This window comes from Trichoplusia ni, chromosome 3, assembly GCF_003590095.1.
Source record: "Trichoplusia ni isolate ovarian cell line Hi5 chromosome 3, tn1, whole genome shotgun sequence".
Classification (NCBI taxonomy): domain Eukaryota; kingdom Metazoa; phylum Arthropoda; class Insecta; order Lepidoptera; family Noctuidae; genus Trichoplusia; species Trichoplusia ni.
The window spans coordinates 2,336,711-2,356,687 of record NC_039480.1 but is presented as its reverse complement, the minus strand read 5'-3'; the positions used below and the strand labels follow the sequence as shown (position 1 = coordinate 2,356,687).

The 19,977-nt window shown below is 38.8% G+C and overlaps 2 protein-coding genes across 3 annotated transcripts; both read left to right on the top strand.

Moving 5' to 3' along the window:
- Positions 1-472: 472 nt before the first annotated feature.
- Positions 473-17,032, top strand: LOC113508855 (esterase FE4-like). Of its 2 annotated transcripts, XM_026892002.1 has the most exons (3): positions 482-731; positions 1,082-2,316; positions 2,554-2,861. In XM_026892002.1, the coding sequence occupies exons 1-3, from the start codon at positions 549-551 to the stop codon at positions 2,750-2,752; spliced, it is 1,617 nt and encodes a 538-aa protein (XP_026747803.1). In that variant the 5' UTR covers positions 482-548; the 3' UTR covers positions 2,753-2,861. The 2 variants fall into 2 exon arrangements, with proteins under 2 accessions (XP_026747804.1, XP_026747803.1); XM_026892003.1 differs by lacking the exons at positions 1,082-2,316; positions 2,554-2,861 and adding an exon at positions 15,773-17,032 and having other exon boundaries at positions 473-731.
- LOC113508856 (esterase FE4-like) lies at positions 5,682-7,960 on the top strand. Its single transcript, XM_026892004.1, has 3 exons — positions 5,682-5,907; positions 6,197-7,431; positions 7,689-7,960. The coding sequence occupies exons 1-3, from the start codon at positions 5,725-5,727 to the stop codon at positions 7,885-7,887; spliced, it is 1,617 nt and encodes a 538-aa protein (XP_026747805.1). The 5' UTR covers positions 5,682-5,724; the 3' UTR covers positions 7,888-7,960.
- Positions 17,033-19,977: the final 2,945 nt, after the last annotated feature.

The following is a 19,977-nucleotide window of genomic DNA, read 5'->3' as shown; positions in this document are numbered from 1 at the left end:
TTTTTCTGGTAAGGCGGGGTAATCGTCATGGACACCCACTCCCTCGGAGGAGGAAATGTGTAGTGTCAGACTCTTACTGAGTAAACCAGAGCCGCCGTGCCACGTCATCCGCGTTTTTGTTCCGGTGTATGGCAATGCGTTGTAATCCTTCATACACTTTTACGGCTACCTGAGGGTTTCGTCGTCACATCAGCTCTGTCATTTCAGCTCAATAGGAAACCGAGAAGTAGATCAAACTAGCAAGATTTGACTATAGACTGACAGACAACGAGAAAAGTGGAAGAAAATAAAAGCTCGTCTGAATAAATTTAGCTAAACGACTGATGTCCAACGCTTTTTGTTTAACTTGCATAATATGGTGTAATACCGTTATTCATATTATCTTCCAAAATTTCCAACACAAGATAAATTACAATGAAATCTATTGTCACTTCCTTAATTACTTTGATAGGTACCTTAAAAAAGCCCATAAATTGAAATAAGCATCAGTCGGGCTCTCTGTGCTAACGGGATCGCCGGTGTCGAGGCACAAGCAGTTCACATCCAAAATGAAGTCTCTGGTGTTAATTCTGCTGATCATCAAATGTGTTGCTGGGTCAGCAGTGGGCAGAGAGGGTCCTTTGGTGAGCACTCCCAAGGGGCTGATAAGAGGAGTGCGCGCAGAGGATGGAGACTACGACGGGTATTACGGAATACCGTACGCGCTGGTGGATGAAGACAACCCGTTTGGGGTGAGATATTTTTTTTTACGTGTAAACGTAAATCTTAAAATACATGATACGTCTTCGATAAAAATAAGTGTTGATCAACGACTATAGTAGAATACTAGTGTGAGTGACTGGCATTCTGGATACGGGGACAAGGATTACTACTTTCGAGGATTCCTATTCCTACAGAAATCATTCCAAATGGGTTACCATAATAAGATCCGGTTGCATTTTCTTATTTCATTTTGTTTGCCGATATCATATTTATAAGCCATAATTAAATAAAAAAGATGACAGTACAAGCAAGAAGTAAATGGATACTTTTATTACTACTGTAAAGAATGAGTTAATGTTCCAAATTTCTTACTTTCCAGCCTTCGACACCATATCCTGACTTCGATGGCATATTCGATGCTGTTACCGATGGCGTCCACTGTGTCCAAGCTTACAACAGTCCCGTTAGCGGAGTCATCCAATGCTTGCAGCTCAACGTCTACGTACCAAACACACCCACGTCTAACGAACCAAAGGCAGTAATGGTTTTCATTCACGGCGGTGGATTTCTCACGGGACATAAAGCAGAATTATCACCGAGATTTTTACTTGAACACGACGTTGTCGTCGTCACAATCAATTACCGATTGGGTTTGCATGGCTTCTTATGTTCAAGTGAACCTGGATTTAAAAACGCTGGACTTAAAGATCAGGTCCTGGCCATCAAATGGGTGAAGGATAATATCGCAGCCTTTGGCGGAGATGCTGACAAAGTCACTGTTTTTGGAGAGTCAGCTGGTGCGATCAGTATAGATTTTCATTTACATGCTGCTGAAAACTTTGCTCAGAGAGCTATCCTCATGAGCGGTAGTGCTTTGACACCATGGATTCTAGCTGAAGAAAACGACGACATACCTATAAATGTTGCTAAAAACCTTGGGTTCAGTGGGAACGATATCAAAGGAGCTATAGAATTCCTAAGCACACAAGATCCGACCAAAGTTGCAGAAGAGGCCGACCGTTTACATTATTTAGCCGATGAAGAGAACTACCCGGTTACTATTCCTTGTGTTGAACGTGATTCAGACAGCGGTATCCTCACTGACTATCCTGTGAACTTGCAACCAAAAGTCAAAGGAATAGATATCATGATTGGCGTCACGAACAAAGAGATGATGTTCATGTACCCAAATGCTGACGATACTCAATTCTATAGAAGTTACTCGTTCGATCGTCAACTATTACATCAGTTTGATGAAGCCTATGACGTAGACATCGTCAGACAATTTTACATCGGAGATGAACAACCAAACGAAAGCTTACAAGACGTTATAATAGATTACTCATCAGATCTTTCGTTTGTTCATTCAGCTGAGAGATCTGTGGACAAGTATCTGGATGCCGAAGCTAACAGTGTTTATAAATTGCTATTTTCCTACGAAGGAAACAGGAATTTTGGTAAAATAATATTGGGTCTGACTGCGGCAGGCGCCAGTCACGGGGATGACTTGGGATATGTATTTGACGCACCGCTATTAGCGGGTCCCATCACTGATGCTGATCGGAGAGTCATTGATGCGATGACGAAAACGTGGACTGACTTCGCTAAATATGGGTGAGCACACGCTGATCGTTTTAAGACATTGTAGGGTTTATAATTTGCTAACTAGATAAAAAAAAGTAACAAAAATAAGTTTTCTTAATGTAAGCAAATTGCAAGCAAGTCAAGAGAAGTACGTTGCTAGCAATAACAGCGACGAATTGTAGGGAATTGTAATTCATTTCATGGTAAAAAAAAAAATCAGAAGTATTTAAATATTAGAATTCACTGAATTTGTCTTTGTGCTTTCAGAAACCCAACACCACAGCCAACAGACTTGATACCCGAGTGGAAACCGGTCGACAAGAACCAGCGACCATATATGAACATAGGCAGTCCTATTAGAGCTGAGAGTCGGGTGTTCAACGAGAGAATGGCTTTCTGGGATCTGTACTACAAACTCCATGGAGATAAAGTTAAGGGTTACAACAATGGCTCTTTAGCAATCTAATCACAGTATATGTAACATTATTACGATAGGGCCTTTAAGGCAAAATTTTATCTACCGAAACGTTAATGAGGCATGTAAAAAAACAAAAATAAAATAGTTTATTTCCGAAGAAAAACCTTTTTTTTAGAAAAGTACTTATGTTTTTATAATAACTATCGTGAGACTGATTCATTATTAAATGATGTAACGGTTTACTCAGGCGTGTTTGTCGGGGTAGCCCGACAAGATGCGGCGGGATCGCGAGTCGAAGTTCGACTTGCGATCCCGCCGCGTCTGCTCATGATTAAGGACTCCGGTTGGGTCCGAGACTAGTCGGGCTACCCCGATAAATACGCGTGAGTAAGCCGTTACATCATTTAATAATGGTAGCTCCTGTTTAAAGACATATTTTCCGTCAAGTTTCTACTATGTTCCACGCTGATAAGATAAGATAAGCTATTAAGTAAATGCCTTTTTTTTTGTTCTCAAATCCAGTGTTTTAATTTACCCGAAACTCCTAATAGAATAGAACTTTATTTTCTAAGAATGGTACATGATACATACAAATAGTATCGAAAATAACATAATAAAGAACCATGTATATTCTGCCTTGTTGGCATGCAAGTACAATAAATTATACAACTTAGCTAAATGGGTGATTAAAATTTATCATTTAAGAAATACTGTAAATTTTTTAAATATCGTTTATGTCAAGTTTTCATATAGACTAGACAGGTTGTGTATGTTAGCATATTTTAAATATTTACCTTTCAAGTATAAGATACAATTACGATAAGATACTAATTTAAAAATACATACATTGATTGAATATGACTGGCGCTGATTAGTAAAGAATTCGGCTGTTAATTGAATCATAAAAAAACAGTAAAGCTAACATCATCGGCCTAGCCTTTTCCCAACTATGTTGAGTTCGGCTTCCAGTCCAACCGGATTCAGCTAAGTACCTTTCCAGCTTCTGACTACCCGTAACCACTGTCAGAGATGTAGGAATAACAGCCGGGACCCACAATTAAAAGTGCCTTCAGAAACACGCTATAAGCAAACACAAATTTAAAAAAGGCGATGAAAAGTTTTCAAAAAGGATAGAATGACAAAAAGTTCAATTAGCGATGAACACGGCCTAGAAATCAGTGAGCAGTGAATATATAACACAATACTTGTTATGCCGGACATACGGCAGATGTGTATAATGTATATCTATACTTACTCATAAGTTAGCAAGTCACGACGAGGATTCGCAAGGCAGACAACATATTTTGTCGTGTAAGTGAATTTAGCGTTATAGAAAACTAGCTTTTCGCCCGCCGCTTTGCCCGCGTCAATGTCGGTTATATCGCGTTTCCAAGAGAAAACTTCAAAAGTCCGGGATAAAAACTATCCTATGTTCTTTCTCAAGGTCAACTCTATCTCTGTACCAAATTTCATTAAAATCAGTTCAGTGGTTTAGATAAGAAAGCGTAACAGACAGACAGACAGAGTTACTTTCGCATTTATAATATTAGTCGAGATGTTCCGTCACTGCAAAGCCCGGTCTACATCGGGAGCCAATGCATGGCATGAAAGAACGTTTGAAATGGACTCTTAAAGTAACGTCTGGGGTCCCTCAAGGATCACACCTGGCACCGATACCTTATCTACGCTATCACTCACGATTTAATTTATCTACATCTCATAGTTTATTATTTATTTATCTTTAAACAAAAAGGTAGGTAACTTATTAACTACTCGTAAGACCCACAAAACCGTTGCAATGGTTTGACTGTGGGGTCGATGAGTCTCTAGACATAGTTACTATCTTACTTAAATGTACTTATAACTAAATACATATAATAAAAACATAAATGAGTTACACACATGTGCACCACATACACGCAGACACACATACATACATACTTATATATGCGTGTATACATATATACATACAGTACACATGTGCGATGACATGACATCTGTAGTATGTACGACTCATAATATTTCTAAATAATAACACAGCGATTCGGAAGATATAAATATGCACGATGCAAACTAAAAGTTTATGCATTGGAACAATAATAATTATAAGCTTTTAATTATTTCCCATCATTGGGTTGGTGCTCTTATTTTTTAATATTAATTTATGTATCCATTGCCTACAAAAGAATTTGCTAAAATATTTAATTTGGTACCCACAAAACTACTTAAATATTGTTTGTCTGTTGGATGCCCATATTATTTTTCTCTATTATTTTAATTAATACAATTTCCAGACATAATTCTAGTTATATAAAGTCAAGTAATAAAAATAATAATTAAATCTTAGTATCTTATCAAAATAATACTAATATTATTAACGCGAAAGTTTGCATGTATGGATGTTTGTTCCTCTTTCACGCAAAAACCACGCCACGAATTTATACGTAACTTGGTACACGGATAGTTATTAACCAGGATTTATAAACAGTATCGTGAAAATGATTCATTATTAAACGATGTAACGGTTTACTCACGCTGATTTATCAGGGTCACCGCCGCGTCTGCTCATGATTAAGGACTCTGGTTGGGGCCGAAACTAGTCGGGCTACCCCGATAAGTGAGTAAAGCGTTACATCATTTAATAACATTTACGATTTGTAGCAGGCGGATCCGCGGGCAACAGCGAGTTACAGTCAAACTTGTGCGTTCCAAAACCCTAAACAGGTGCTAAAGTATTAACAGCAAAATAATCTCAATGATTACAATCAATTTGTCGAATTGCCCATTTCACCACAGCTGCACAGCTGCCAGCTGTTGCAGAGTGATTTCTATCTATTACGTGTTGAAAACGATGATTTTGTTGTAAAAATGCTTACTACTAATGATACATGGCAATAATATCTATCATTAACATCATTGATAGCAATCAAATAGTTTATATAGGATAGGACCGGCTGAAACTAAACCAGTTTGACACCATCGCGCTTCGGGAAAACCTGCGTTGAAAAGTCCAAGCCAAAATGAAGTCTCTGGTGTTAGTTCTGCTGATCATCAAATGTGTTGCTGGGTCAGCAGTGAGCAGAGAGGGTCCTCTGGTGAGCACTCCCAAGGGGCAGATAAGAGGAGTGCGCGCAGAGGATGGAGACTACGACGGGTATTACGGAATACCGTACGCGCTGGTGGATGAGGACAACCCGTTTGGGGTGAGATCAGTTTTTATTTTTTAAGTGTTAACATGTGCGTCTTTTAATACGTGATACGTGATGATACGTGTTCGGTAAATGAGTGTTTCTATTTCTTACTCAAACCTTTCCAAATAAAGTATCATAATATTGGTCCAGGCACATTATCTACTTACAATGTTTGTTTGCCGATATCATATCTATAAGCCATCATTAAATAAAAAAGATGACAGTACAAGCAAGAAGTAAATGAATACTTTTATTACTACTGTAAAGAGCGAGTTAATGTTCCAAATTTCTTACTTTCCAGCCGTCGACACCATATCCTGACTTCGATGGCATATTCGATGCTGTTACCGATGGCGTCCACTGTGTCCAAGCTTACAACAGTCCCGTTAGCGGAGTCATCCAATGCTTGCAGCTCAACGTCTACGTATCAAACACACCCACGTCTAACGAACCAAAGGCAGTAATGGTTTACATTCACGGCGGTGGATTTCTCGTGGGACATAAAGCAGAATTATCACCGACATTTTTACTTGAACACGACGTTGTCGTCGTCACAATCAATTACCGATTGGGTTTGCATGGCTTCTTATGTTCAAGTGAACCTGGATTTAAAAACGCTGGACTTAAAGATCAGGTTCTGGCCATCAATTGGGTGAAAGATAATATCGCAGCCTTTGGCGGAGATGCTGACAAAGTCACTGTTTTTGGAGAGTCAGCTGGTGCGATCAGTATAGATTATCATTTACATGCAGCTGAAAACTTTGCTCAGAGAGCTATCCTCATGAGCGGTAGTGCTTTGATATCATGGATTCTTGCTGAAGAAAATGATGAGATTCCAATAACTGTAGCTAAAAACCTTGGGTTCAGTGGAAATGATATCAAAGGAGCTATAGAATTCCTAAGCACACAAGATCCGACCAAAATTGCAGAAGAGGCCGACCGTTTACATTATTTAGCCGATGAAGAGAACTACCCGGTTACTATGCCTTGTGTTGAACGTGATTCAGACAGCGGTATCCTCACTGACTATCCTGTGAACTTGCAACCAAAAGTCAAAGGAATAGATATCATGATTGGCTACACTAACAAAGAGATGATGTTCATGTACCCAAATGCTGACAATTTACAATTTTATAGAACATACTCCTTCAATCGGGCACTATTGCACGATTTCGATGAAGCCCATGACGTAGACATCGTCAGACAATTTTACATCGGAGATGAACAACCAAGCGAAAGCTTACAAGACGTTATAATAGATTACTCATCTGATGCTTCTTTTGTTCACTCTGCTGAGAGGTCTGTGGACAAGTATCTGGATGCTGAAGCTAGCAGTGTTTATAAATTTATATTTACCTACGAAGGGAACAGGAATTTTGGTAAAATAGCGATGGGTCTGACTGCGGCAGGCGCCAGTCACGGGGATGACTTGGGATATGTATTTGACGCACCGCTATTAGCGGGTCCCATCACTGATGCTGATCGGAGAGTCGTTGATGCGATGACGAAAATGTGGACTGACTTCGCTAAATATGGGTGAGCACACGCTGATCGTTTTAAGACATTGTAGGGTTTATAATTTGCTAACTAGATAAAAAAAGTAACAAAAAGAAGTATTCTTAATGTAAGCAAATTGCAAGCAAGTCAAGAGAAGTACGTTGGTAGCAATAACAGCGACGAATTGTAGGGCGTAGGTTAGTGAGTAAAAGTTTAGTGTTATTCATTTTATGTTAAAAAAAAAATCAGAAGGATTTTAATATTAGAATTCACTGAATTTGTCTTTGTGCTTTCAGAAACCCAACACCACAGCCAACAGACTTGATACCCGAGTGGAAACCGGTCGACAAGAACCAGCGACCATATATGAACATAGGCAGTCCTATTAGAGCTGAGAGTCGGGTGTTCAACGAGAGAATGGCTTTCTGGGATCTGTACTACAAACTCCATGGAGATAAAGTTAAGGGTTACAACAATGGCTCTTTTGCAATCTAATCACAGTATTTGTAACATTATTGCGATAGGGCCTTTAAGGCAAAATTTTATCTACCGAAATGTTAATGAGGCATGTAAAAAAAAACAAAAATAAAATAGTTTATTTCCGAAGAAAAACCGTTTTTTTTAGAAAAGTACTTATGTTTAGATTACAGATTAATACAGATTTGGTAGCAAAAGGTGGCTTAACTAATGAAACCCTGCCATCGAAAGTAGTGTGACTTTCTACTGTTACTTCGTGTACAAATACACAGGTAAAATGTACAGGCAATAAACACAAATCGTTTTATATCAAATATCATAAAACTCCTACAGTTTAACCAAGCATTAGTTTTAATTAAACAGATTCTACGAGTATATTGAAATTATGAATGTATAGGATTGAATGATAAATACACTGGTCAGCAAATAAACCGAGCCACCCGCTACCTAGGAACTCTTATTCGATTTTCTCAAAAAGTATGAAACTTACGACTATCAAAGTTTTACCTACAAAAAGGGCGTTTCATGATGATTAAAATGACTATAAATTAATTCGAAAGTACCGTCAACTCACATTGTAATCAAGCAACAAATAATGCTAACGATTTACTCTGTTTTCACGAGAGTTTGAAATTAGCGTTCTTTTTCTCTACAATGAGGGTAGTCGGAGATTTCTTATCATTTCTTTAGTTTTTACCCATCGTTTGCTCAGACGCGTGTGTTTTTGCTAGTTTTTTTGATTAATAATGGATACAACACCTCAGGAAGCAGCTTAAGCTGTAGCATTACTTCAAGCAGGCATTGCGCAACGTGAAGTCGCTCGAAGGCTTCGAATCAGCAGATCTTCGGTGCAACGAGTTTACAGACGATACCTAGAGACTGGAGCGTTCGATCGCCGTCCTGGTACGGGCAGACCTAGGGCTACATCAGCAGCAGATGATCGTTATATCCTTACTGTCCTGCGAAATCGCTACCTCAACGCAGTTCAAGTCCAAGAAAGTCTGCGTGACGAACGCCAAGTGGTCATAAGTTCCGATACCGTCAGAAGGAGACTTGCTGAACGGAACCTGACCCTAAAAAGAGCTGCAACAGGCCCAGCATTAACGTTAGCACACCGTCGAGCACGACTTGAATTTGCTCGAGAGCATAGGTATTGGACGTTAGAGGAGTGGAGTAATGTACTCTTCACTGATGAGACCAGGGTGAGTCTACATGGTAGCGATCGACGTCAGATAGTATATCGTTGCCCTGGAGAACGTTATTCTCAGTGTTGCATCGAGGAAACTGTTGCTTATGGAGGAGGATCTGTAATGGTCTGGGGCGGCATCTCGTTAACAGCACATACAGCGTTAGTTTTCATCGAACCGACGCACAGTGGTTCGTCCCCATACAAGAGGTTGGACATAGGATTCTTAAAACAAAAACTGTCGAATTTAAAAATATAAAGTATGCCATCGTATTCCTTTAATAAATTACAACAAATACTACTGATTCATTTTTTTTGATTGGGCTTATAGTTTAGGAGTAAATCGAAAAAAAGTGTTTATTCACTATGGAGAACAACACAAAAATGTCTGTATCTCGCGATTCCCGTCTTGTTTCGTTGTGCCGTTACCATTACTTGTTTCTGCTGATTAAATGCTACATTTTCTTCAAAGACACATGGTGCGCGAATCGTGCACTTTTTGAGATATGACCAAAATAAATATAAAAATAAAAATTGAGCCCTAATACGAGTGTTTGACGTAATATGACCTGATCCAAGTTGATATAAGTAGATAATGGAAATAGGAAGAGAAGATAAGGTATGAAAGTAGCTGTTCATGTAAAATGCGTGCATTAATAATCGCTGACAGTAATAATTTTGACAATAACAACCAAGGTATCGAATTGGACGAAAACATCAATAATAATAGAAAGTAGCAATAAAAACGGATTATTGTCGGTAAGAACACAGGTAATTAGCAAACAATAGCATCAATTAGTTAATTGCTAATAAGCCGGCCTGTGATTTGCACCTGTGAGATCATTAACACGTTGCACCTAATGAGTTCAGGTCTTCTAAATGAATATAAGTACGGTTTTAATGAAAATAAGTCAGTTATAATTTCAATCTCTTCCGAGCATTGTCATTATGTCTTTTCGTGGTTTTTCTACACATCTAGATCTTTATGTTGCTCTACGCAACCATAATGATATTCGTGATTATAATTATTTGTTCATTACTGTTAAGTCTAGCAGTAATATGCAATTATGTGAAAGTGCTGAGAAGGAATTGAAGAACTGGTGCCATCGGTTTTGTTATAGGATAAACGTCCGTTGGACCAAATCCGAGAGAAATGTCGATAACTTCATGAGAAAAAATTCAGAGTGGTTAAGTTCTGATATCAAGTGGCCAGATTGCGTCAAAGAGAACATAACTACTGAACAAGCTGAACTCTTGGTAGAGGAGACCATCAGTACATCTACATCAGATGCCTCAACTTCAACTTTTAAGAGTCCTCGTAAATCTTTTGAAGATTTGTCTAATCGACAGAAAAGAAGACGAACTGAAGACAGTCGTGATAAAAATCCAGATGAGCTTTTATATGCGACCGAATGCGCCCTCAAGTCAGTAGGTAAAAGTGATGTAGCTAGTATAATGAAATATTTACTGGAAAATCCTCAAGAAGTCTCCAAGGTCTTAAATATGGTTCAAACTGGACAGAGCACTTCGGCCCGTGAAATTTCTCCACAGAAAGCCCTCGCTCTCTACATTACCATGCGTTTATCTAAGTGGCGCTATATCACTTTAAGAGATTTCAGTTTGAAAGAAGGGCTTACGAAATACCCAAGTTATTATATGTTGTTGAAGGAGAAGAAAAAATGCTACCCAAATAAAGAAGATATAACTGTAACCGAAAATTCTGCGAAAATACGACTGCAGGCACTCCTTGATATTACAGTTCAACGGCTGATGGAATCGCTTAATTGTAGTTTTAATAGTGGTGAGCAACTCATGTTGCATAGCAAGTGGGGTTTTGACGGAGCTTCTAGCCAGAGCATATACCAACAAAGAACCACAACAAGTGTGCAAGATTTGTCAACCATATTTATGGCAAGCCTTGTGCCTTTAAAACTGACAAAAATTTCAAGTGGAGATGTCGTATGGCAGAACGATCGGCCGTCGTCCACCGAATACTGCCGTCCAATTTCTTTTAAATTCATGAAAGAGACAGAAGCGAACGTGAAAAATGAAATGGCTGCGTTTGAATCCGAAATTGCAAACCTAAACACAACAGACTGCGGTAATTCCATTGTCACGCATAGCTTGATGTTGACGATGATTGATGGTAAAGTGCACTCTTACATATCAGAAACATCGGCTGCCGTGTGTGATTTATGCAAAGCTCGTCCGACCGAGATGAATAATCTTAAAGAAGTAAGAGGTAAAGTAGTGAACGAGGACCTATACAAATACGGTTTAAGTTCGTTGCATGCTTGGATTCGGTCCATGGAATGCTTATTGCACATTGCCTATAGACTAGACATAAAGTCATGGCAAGCAAAAGGTGACGACATGAAGCAAAAAGTGAAGGAAAGGAAAAAACTGATTCAGGAAAATTTTCGGAGCGAAACAGGTTTGTTATTGGATGTAGTCAAACAGGGTAGTGGTAACACAAATACTGGCAATACTGCTAGACGGTTTTTTACCAATCCCGAAACGACTGCACGTATTACAGGATTAGACGTCAGTTTAATTCGAAGAATTGCTGTGATACTGCAGTGCATTTCATCAGGAGAGAAGATAGATCTAGCAAAATTCAAGTTGTACTGTGACGAGACAGCAAATATGTATGTGGATCTCTATGCGTGGTACTATATGCCTTCCAGCCTTCATAAATTACTAGTACATGGGCCTCAGATAGTGGACCACCTATCTGTTCTGCCTATAGGCTTCATGTCTGAAGAAGCATCGGAAGCGAGAAATAAAGACTTTCGCAAATATAGAGAAAACCATACGCGGAAACATAGTAGCATCGCGACTAATGAAGATATCCTCAACAACTTGCTATTATCTTCGGATCCTCTTCTTACTAGCATACGGCCGAAAATGAAAAATACACAAAGAAAGTCTTCATTTAAAGAACTCAGCGAATTACTCATAAATGATAACACGCCTGATTTTGAATTCATTGATACCGATGTTGCAGAAGCAGATTCTGACTTTAGCAGCGATGATGACGATGACGATCGTAGTGATCACGATGTTGATGAAGAAGAGGATGTACATTAGTTAATGTTTTTGAAAGCATCTCATCATATTATTGATGTATATGTCTAATGCGGTATCTAGGATTGTCATTAAGTGCAACGTGTTAATGATCTCACAGGTGCAAATCACAGGCCGGCTTATTAGCAATTAACTAATTGATGCTATTGTTTGCTAATTACCTGTGTTCTTACCGACAATAATCCGTTTTTATTGCTACTTTCTATTATTATTGATGTTTTCGTCCAATTCGATACCTTGGTTGTTATTGTCAAAATTATTACTGTCAGCGATTATTAATGCACGCATTTTACATGAACAGCTACTTTCGTACCTTATCTTCTCTTCCTATTTCCATTATCTACTTATATCAACTTGGATCAGGTCATATTACGTCAAACACTCGTATTAGGGCTCAATTTTTATTTTTATATTTATTTTGGTCATATCTCAAAAAGTGCACGATTCGCGCACCATGTGTCTTTGAAGAAAATGTAGCATTTAATCAGCAGAAATAAGTAATGGTAACGGCACAACGAAACAAGACGGGAATCGCGAGATACAGACGTTTTTGTGTTGTTCTCCATAGTGAATAAACACTTTTTTTCGATTTACTCTTAAACTATAAGCCCAATCAAAAAAAATGAATCAGTAGTATTTGTTGTAATTTATTAAAGGAATACGATGGCATACTTTATATTTTTAAATTCGACAGTTTTTGTTTTAAGAATCCTATGTCCAACCTCTTGTATGGGGACGAACCACTGTGCGACGGGCCGTACACGTGGACGGACTTCTCATCGCTACATTACTGAAATCCTCGCACACCATGTGGTCCCTTACGCAGGATATATCGGACAGGATATGCAATTGATGCATGATAATGCACGGCCTCATGTTGCTCATGTAGTGACCCAGTATCTACGCGACGTCAGCATTCGTACGATGGACTGGCCAGCTCGAAGCCCGGACTTGAATCCGATAGAACACTTATGGGATGAGCTGAAACGTCGGGTTCGAGCCCGGGTACCTGCTCCAACAAGGCTTCCAGAGCTGCGAATCGCTATTGAAGAGGAGTGGAATACAATTCCTCAAGATTTTATCGTCAGGCTCGTAAGGTTGATGAATACAAGGATGCTGGCAGTTATCCGAGCAAGGGGAGGGAATACGGAATATTGATCAATAACTTTTTTTTTTATTTAATCTTTGTTTTTGCCTTTAATTTTGTTTTTCAATTTATCATTACTAACGATTATCACGACTGGAATACGACTCTTCTTTGTAAAATCCTTAATAAACATTGAAATACTGAGAAACCCAATGCGTTTCCTTTCATTTTAACACCATTAAAAGCACTTTCTGTAGGAACAACTTTGATGATTGTAGGTACTAAACTAATATTTACATTTTTAAAACTATATCAATATAAAAAGAAAAATATACATTATTTACAAAGCGTCAAAAAAGACATCCTCATCCCTGCCAAAGTCACGAAACGTGCCCAGAAGGCTGGCTGCATTGTCACGTTGTATGGCAATGCTAATTCTTTGGGCAAAATATAGACCAGCCTTCTGATCACTCGTAGAGTCGACCAAACGCTTTGCGAGATCTTTATAAAGAATTCGTGCACCTGGTCCCCATGTCCCGAACGTTTCGACCCCAAACGGCTCAAAAATATAATTCCAACCACCAAGGTTATTATATTTCCGCCGTTTTAGGGCTTCCGCAGCTCCAGCAGCAGCGCCCGGCGAGACCGCTGAACTTAGAACATGGGATAATGACATCATTCGTCGTGCTCTTGTCACTGCTGGTGTACCTGCCGTTTTAGAACCCAATGGTTTGGTACGCAACGATGGTAAGAAACCTGACGGAATGTCATTGCTGCCTTGGAAATTGTCCCAGGGGGAACAATAAACTGCCTTGGAACCCGCTACGAAATTCATCAGAAAAAGTAAAAAGGAGTAAGAAAAATCGGTCTCTGGGATCTCACAAGGATCGCATCTTAGTACCGATACCGATTTTAATTTTTTAAAAGATCTCGCAAAGCGCCTCATAGACACTTCTCGTAACCCGAAGTATTCCCAATACCTGTATGTTTCTGTGCATGTGACCTCTCAACGCTCCAGCGGCTGGATCACACATTTTTATTCCATAAAATTTTGAACGGAGGTAGTTGATATCTTCAATTGCCACAAGAAGGATTATGTGATATCCAGGCAGGCTTAAACCGCGAGATACACTTAATGTTACATAATTTTAACTCTAGTACAAGGTGTACATTTGTTACTATTGCACTTGTCTGCGCTCAAAAGCCTACCGGGGCACTACAGTAAATATGTTAAAATAATCGTATTGATAAAACTCAGTTTTCTGATTTTTTTGCTTTATCAGGGTTGTTAAGACTTATTTCAACGTATGTCAATAAAAACATAATTTAATCGTTCTACAAATAAAACCGTTCTAATAGAACACGAAACACTAGGGTTCTGTATAATGGTGATGTCTCTAAATTGAGGTGATGCAGAAAATTGAGGGTCTCCAATTATTTAGCCTATAAGTCCTAACCGATTTGCGGATACGGCGACCAGTATCCCAAGACACCAGACAACTGCAAGACGTATTATAGTGCACAAGCGTGTGCTAATACAGGTGCCCTCTCTGATCCCACACTCTTACAGTGGAATGAAACGGCAATACGACACGACCGGAGAGAGAACAGGACCCAAAATTTCATTTGCCTTCCGAAACAATGGACTAAAGTAATAAACATTCGCAAAAAAATGGTCTCCCATCGTATTAAATACCGTACCTTTTGCCAAACCGGTTGCTTAACCTTGATATTTTCAGTTTTAATACATTACAGCGAGTCTTCTTGTGGTACTTTAGTGACAGACGATCTGACAGCGGAGAATTACCTAGTAGTGGGTTTTCGTTTATACTCTTTGGATACAGAGCCCTGAAATCCTTAATGACTAATGATAAATGACAATCAAATTCCGTAACTTCGATTACAATGATAGCAATCAAATAATTTAAATAAGACCTACAATCTAAAACATACTTAGTTGGACACGTCTCATCGAGATCACCAGTATTGAACTAAAGAGGTTTCAGTCTTAACTGACATCCGAAATGAAGAGTCTAGTGCTAGTTGTGCTGATCATCACATGCATTGCTGGGTCAGCAGTGAGCAGAGAGGGTCCTCTGGTGAGCACTCCCAAGGGACAGATAAGAGGAGTGCGCGCAGAGGATGGAGGCTACGACGGGTATTACGGAATACCGTACGCGCTGGTGGATGAGGACAACCCGTTTGGGGTAAAATTTGCTCTTACTATAAATATGCTTTGTTCCAGATAACTCTAATTCTGACTAAAATTTATCAATATCATGCATTAACAACCACACTAACGTATCTTAATATCTTAAAAATGAGCAATGATAGTGTTCTGGTGGTACCAAAGGGACAATAAAAAAATTCGTTTTAATTTGCAAAACCAACGGGCACTCCTTCTCGCGTGGGTCACTTTCGCGTGACGTGTAAGCTACCCCTAAGTTCGTAAGTTGCGTCATCTAGTGGTGATGCTACACGTGAGCATTTATAATGTTAGAGTACAAGTGATATGTTGTGTAATTTAATTCGTAATATTCCAGCCCTCAACACCACACCCTGACTTCGAAGGCATATTCGACGCCGTCACTGATGGCGTGCAATGCATCCAGGCTGCTAACAGTCCCGTCACCGGAGTCATCCAATGCTTGCAGCTCAATGTTTTCGTACCAAACAAGCCTCAGTCTACTGAACCGTTGCCGGTTATGGTTTACATTCATGGCGGTGCATTCCTAATCGGATACAAATCGGAACATTCACCGAGATTCTTCCCCAAACACGATATCATCGTAGTTACCATAAATTATCGACTAGGTTTGCACGGCTTCCTATGCTCAAGTGAACCTGGATTCAAAAACGTTGGACTTAAAGATCAGGTCCTGGCCCTGAAATGGATCAAAGATAATATCGCTGCCTTCGGAGGAGATGCTGACCAAATAACGTTGTTAGGGATGTCAGCTGGCTCGATCAGTATAGATTATCATTTACATGCAGCTGAAAACTTTGCTCAGAAAGCTATCCTCATGAGCGGTACTACTTTGACATCATGGATTCTTGCTGAAGAAAATGACGAAATTCCTATAAATGTTGCCAAAAATCTTGGGTTCAGTGGTGACGATGTCAAAGGAGCTATAGAATTCCTGAGCACACAAGATCCAAACATAGTTGTAGAAGAGGCCGACCGTTTGCACTACTTAGTTGACGAAGATGGCTACCCTGTTATTATGCCATGCGTTGAAAGTAATTCAGACAGCGGTATCCTTACTGACTATCCTGTGAACTTGCAACCAAAAGTCAAAGGAATAGACATCATGATTGGATACGCAAGCAAAGAGATGATGTTCATGTACCCAAATGTTGACGATTCGCAATTTTATAGAACTTACTCCTTCAATCGGGCACTATTGCATGATTTCGATGAAGCCCATGACGTAGATATCGTCAGACAATTTTACATCGGAGATGAACAGCCAAGTGAAAGCTTACAAGGCGTTATAATAGATTACTCATCGGATGCTTCTTTTGTTCATTCAGCTGAGAGGTCTGTGGACAGGTATCTCAATGCTGAAGCGAACAGTGTTTACAAGTACTTGTTTACATACGAGGGTGATAGGAACTATGTCAAATTGACGGCAAACCTAACTGCTTCTGGCGCTAGTCATGGTGACGAATTGGGGTACATATTCGACAATCCAACGCGATTCGCGAATGTTCCTGTAACTGAAGCCGATCAGAGAATTATTGATGCGATGACGAAAATGTGGGCTGACTTTGCTAAATACGGGTGAGTAGGAAACATTACAATGAGACTGAACTAGTCATCCAATATTTACTTATTTCTTGACAAAGTGATGTTTGCACGAGCCTCTCGCCGTGGCGACAGAGTTGCAGTGTATGTATTTATTTTATTAGCGATACATCGCTAGTAAAGAAATTCTAATATATACCGAAGGAATGTGTCATAAGTATGATGTGCTATCTAACTTAATGACATGCCGAAAGAAATTGATCTTCGACCTTAAAATCGTGTAACGTCTTAAGACCTGACCATAGCCTTTGATTTTCTGAACCATTAAAATAATGCTCCTTAACCTTAACGGATACGGAATTAGACTAAACGCATGACATGACTAGAAAACGATTTAATGAGCAGACCGAAATGGGTTTATTAAAAAAAAAGAAACATAAAATTATACTTATTAATTCCTTTATCCTTTCAATAATTGCGGGATGCCACAAGGTAGCAAATTCAGGCCCTTTTATTTTCATATTAAGGATTTACCATTTGTAACTTCAGACTTAATTTTATATGCCGTTAATACTACGATTAGTATTCAGTCAGCTTCTTAAAACCTATCAGAATGCCCAGGGGAAAATAATCAAAAAACTCTTTAGAACTGGAGCCTAAAATTTTGTTTTTCCTTTAATAACTAACTATGTTTGTATTTCTCTATATAATACATAAATTTCCATTGATACAAATATTGTTTTCATTACAGGAACCCAACACCACAGCCAACAGACTTGATCCCCGAGTGGAAGCCAGTCACCAAGAACCAGCGACCCTATGTGAACATAGGCAGTCCTATTAGAGCTGAGAGTCGGGTGTTCAACAAGAGAATGGCTTTCTGGGATCTGTATTATAAACTACATGGAGATAAAGTCAGGGGTTACGAAGCTAGTGAAGACAATGAGCAAGGTGGCAATGAGGAGGGGGATAATGAAGAAGATGGAGAAAATGGAAGCACTAGCGTAGTACCATTCACACTTTTATCAATAATAACAATAGTTGTAACTTTATTTAGATAAAGACCTAAATACAGTGTGAAACCTTCGAAATTATATGTTTTATTATAATGACTTTGGTCTGTGCAGGGAATTAATACAAAACCTGTTTTTCCATGAGCATTTCGTGTTATGGTAGCTCCTGTTTAAAGACATATTTTCCGTCAAGTTTCTACTATGTTCCACGCTGATAAGATAAGATAAGCTATTAAGTAAATGCTTTTTTTTGATCTCAAATCCAGTGTTTTAATTTACCCGAAAGTCCTAATAGAATAGAACTTTATTTGCTAAGAATGGTACATGATAAATACAAATAGTATCGAAAATAACATAATAAAGAACCATGTATATTCTGCCTTGTTGGCATGCAAATACAATAAATTATACAACTTAGCTAAATGGGTGATTAAAATTTATCACTCAAGAAATTCTGTAAAACATTTTTTAAATATCATTTATGGCAAGGTTTTCATATAGAAGACTAGACAGGTTGTGTATGTTAGTATATTTTAAATATTTACCTTTCAAGTATAAGATACAATTACGATAAGATACTAATTTAAAAACAAATACATTGATTGAATATGTCTGGCGCTGATTAGTAAAGAATTCGGCTGGTAATTGAATCATAAAAAAAGAGTAAAGCTAAGTAAAGCATCATCGGCCTAGCCTTTTCCCAACTATGTTGAGGTCGGTTTCCAGTCTAACCGGATTCAGCTAAGTACCTTTCTAGCTGCGCAGTACCCGTAACCACTGTCAAGGATGTAGGAATAACAGCCGGGACCCACAATTAAAAGTGCCTTCCGAAACACATCCTCATCATCATCATCATCATCAGCCTATCGCAGTCCACTGCTGAACATAGGCCTCTCCAAGTGCACGCCACGTTCCGAAACACGCTATAAGCAAACACAAATTTAAAAAAGATGATGAAAAGTTTTTCAAAAAGGTTAGAATGATAAAAAGTTCAATTAGCGATGAACACGGCCTAGAAAATCAGTGAGCAGTGAATACTATAACACAATACTTGTTATACCGGACATACGGCAGATGGGTGTAATGTATATAAATGTATATCTATACTTACTCATAAGTTAGCAAGTCACGACGAGGATTCACAAGGCAGACAACATATTTAGTCGTGTAAGTGAATTTAGCGTTATAGAAAACTAGCTTTTCGCCCGCCGCTTTGCCCGCGTCAATGTCGGTTGTATCGCGTTTCCAAGAGAAAACTTCAAAAGTCCGGGATAAAAACTATCCTATGTTCTTTCTCAAGGTCAACTCTATCTCTGTACCAAATTTCATTAAAATCAGTTCAGTGGTTTAGATGTGAAAGCGTAACAGACAGACAGACAGAGTTACTTTCGCATTTATAATATTAGTAGAGATGTTCCGTCACTGCAAAGCCCGGTCTACATCGGGAGCCAATGCATGGCATGAAAGAACGTTTGAAATGGACTTTTAAAGTAACGTCTGGGGTCCCTCAAGGATCACACCTGGCACCGATACCTTATCTACGCTATCACTAACGATTTAATTTATCTACATCTCATAGTTTATTATTTATTTATCTTTAAACAAAAAGGTAGGTAACTTATTAACTAAGCCCCACAAAACCGTTGCAATGGTTTGACTGTGGGGTCGATGCGTCTCTAGACATAGTTACTATCTTACTTAAATGTACTTATAACTAAATATATATAATAAAAACATAAATGAGTTACACACATGTGCACCACATACACACATACAATATACACACATACGTGACATCTGTAGTATGTACGACTCATAACATTTCTAAATAATAACACAGCGATTCGGAAGATATAATTATGCACGATGCAAACTAAAAGTTTTTGCATTGGGACAATAATAATTATAAGCTTTTTATGACCTCCCGTTAGCGCTCTTATTTTTTAATATTAATTTATGTATCCACTAGCTTTTGCCCGCGACTTCG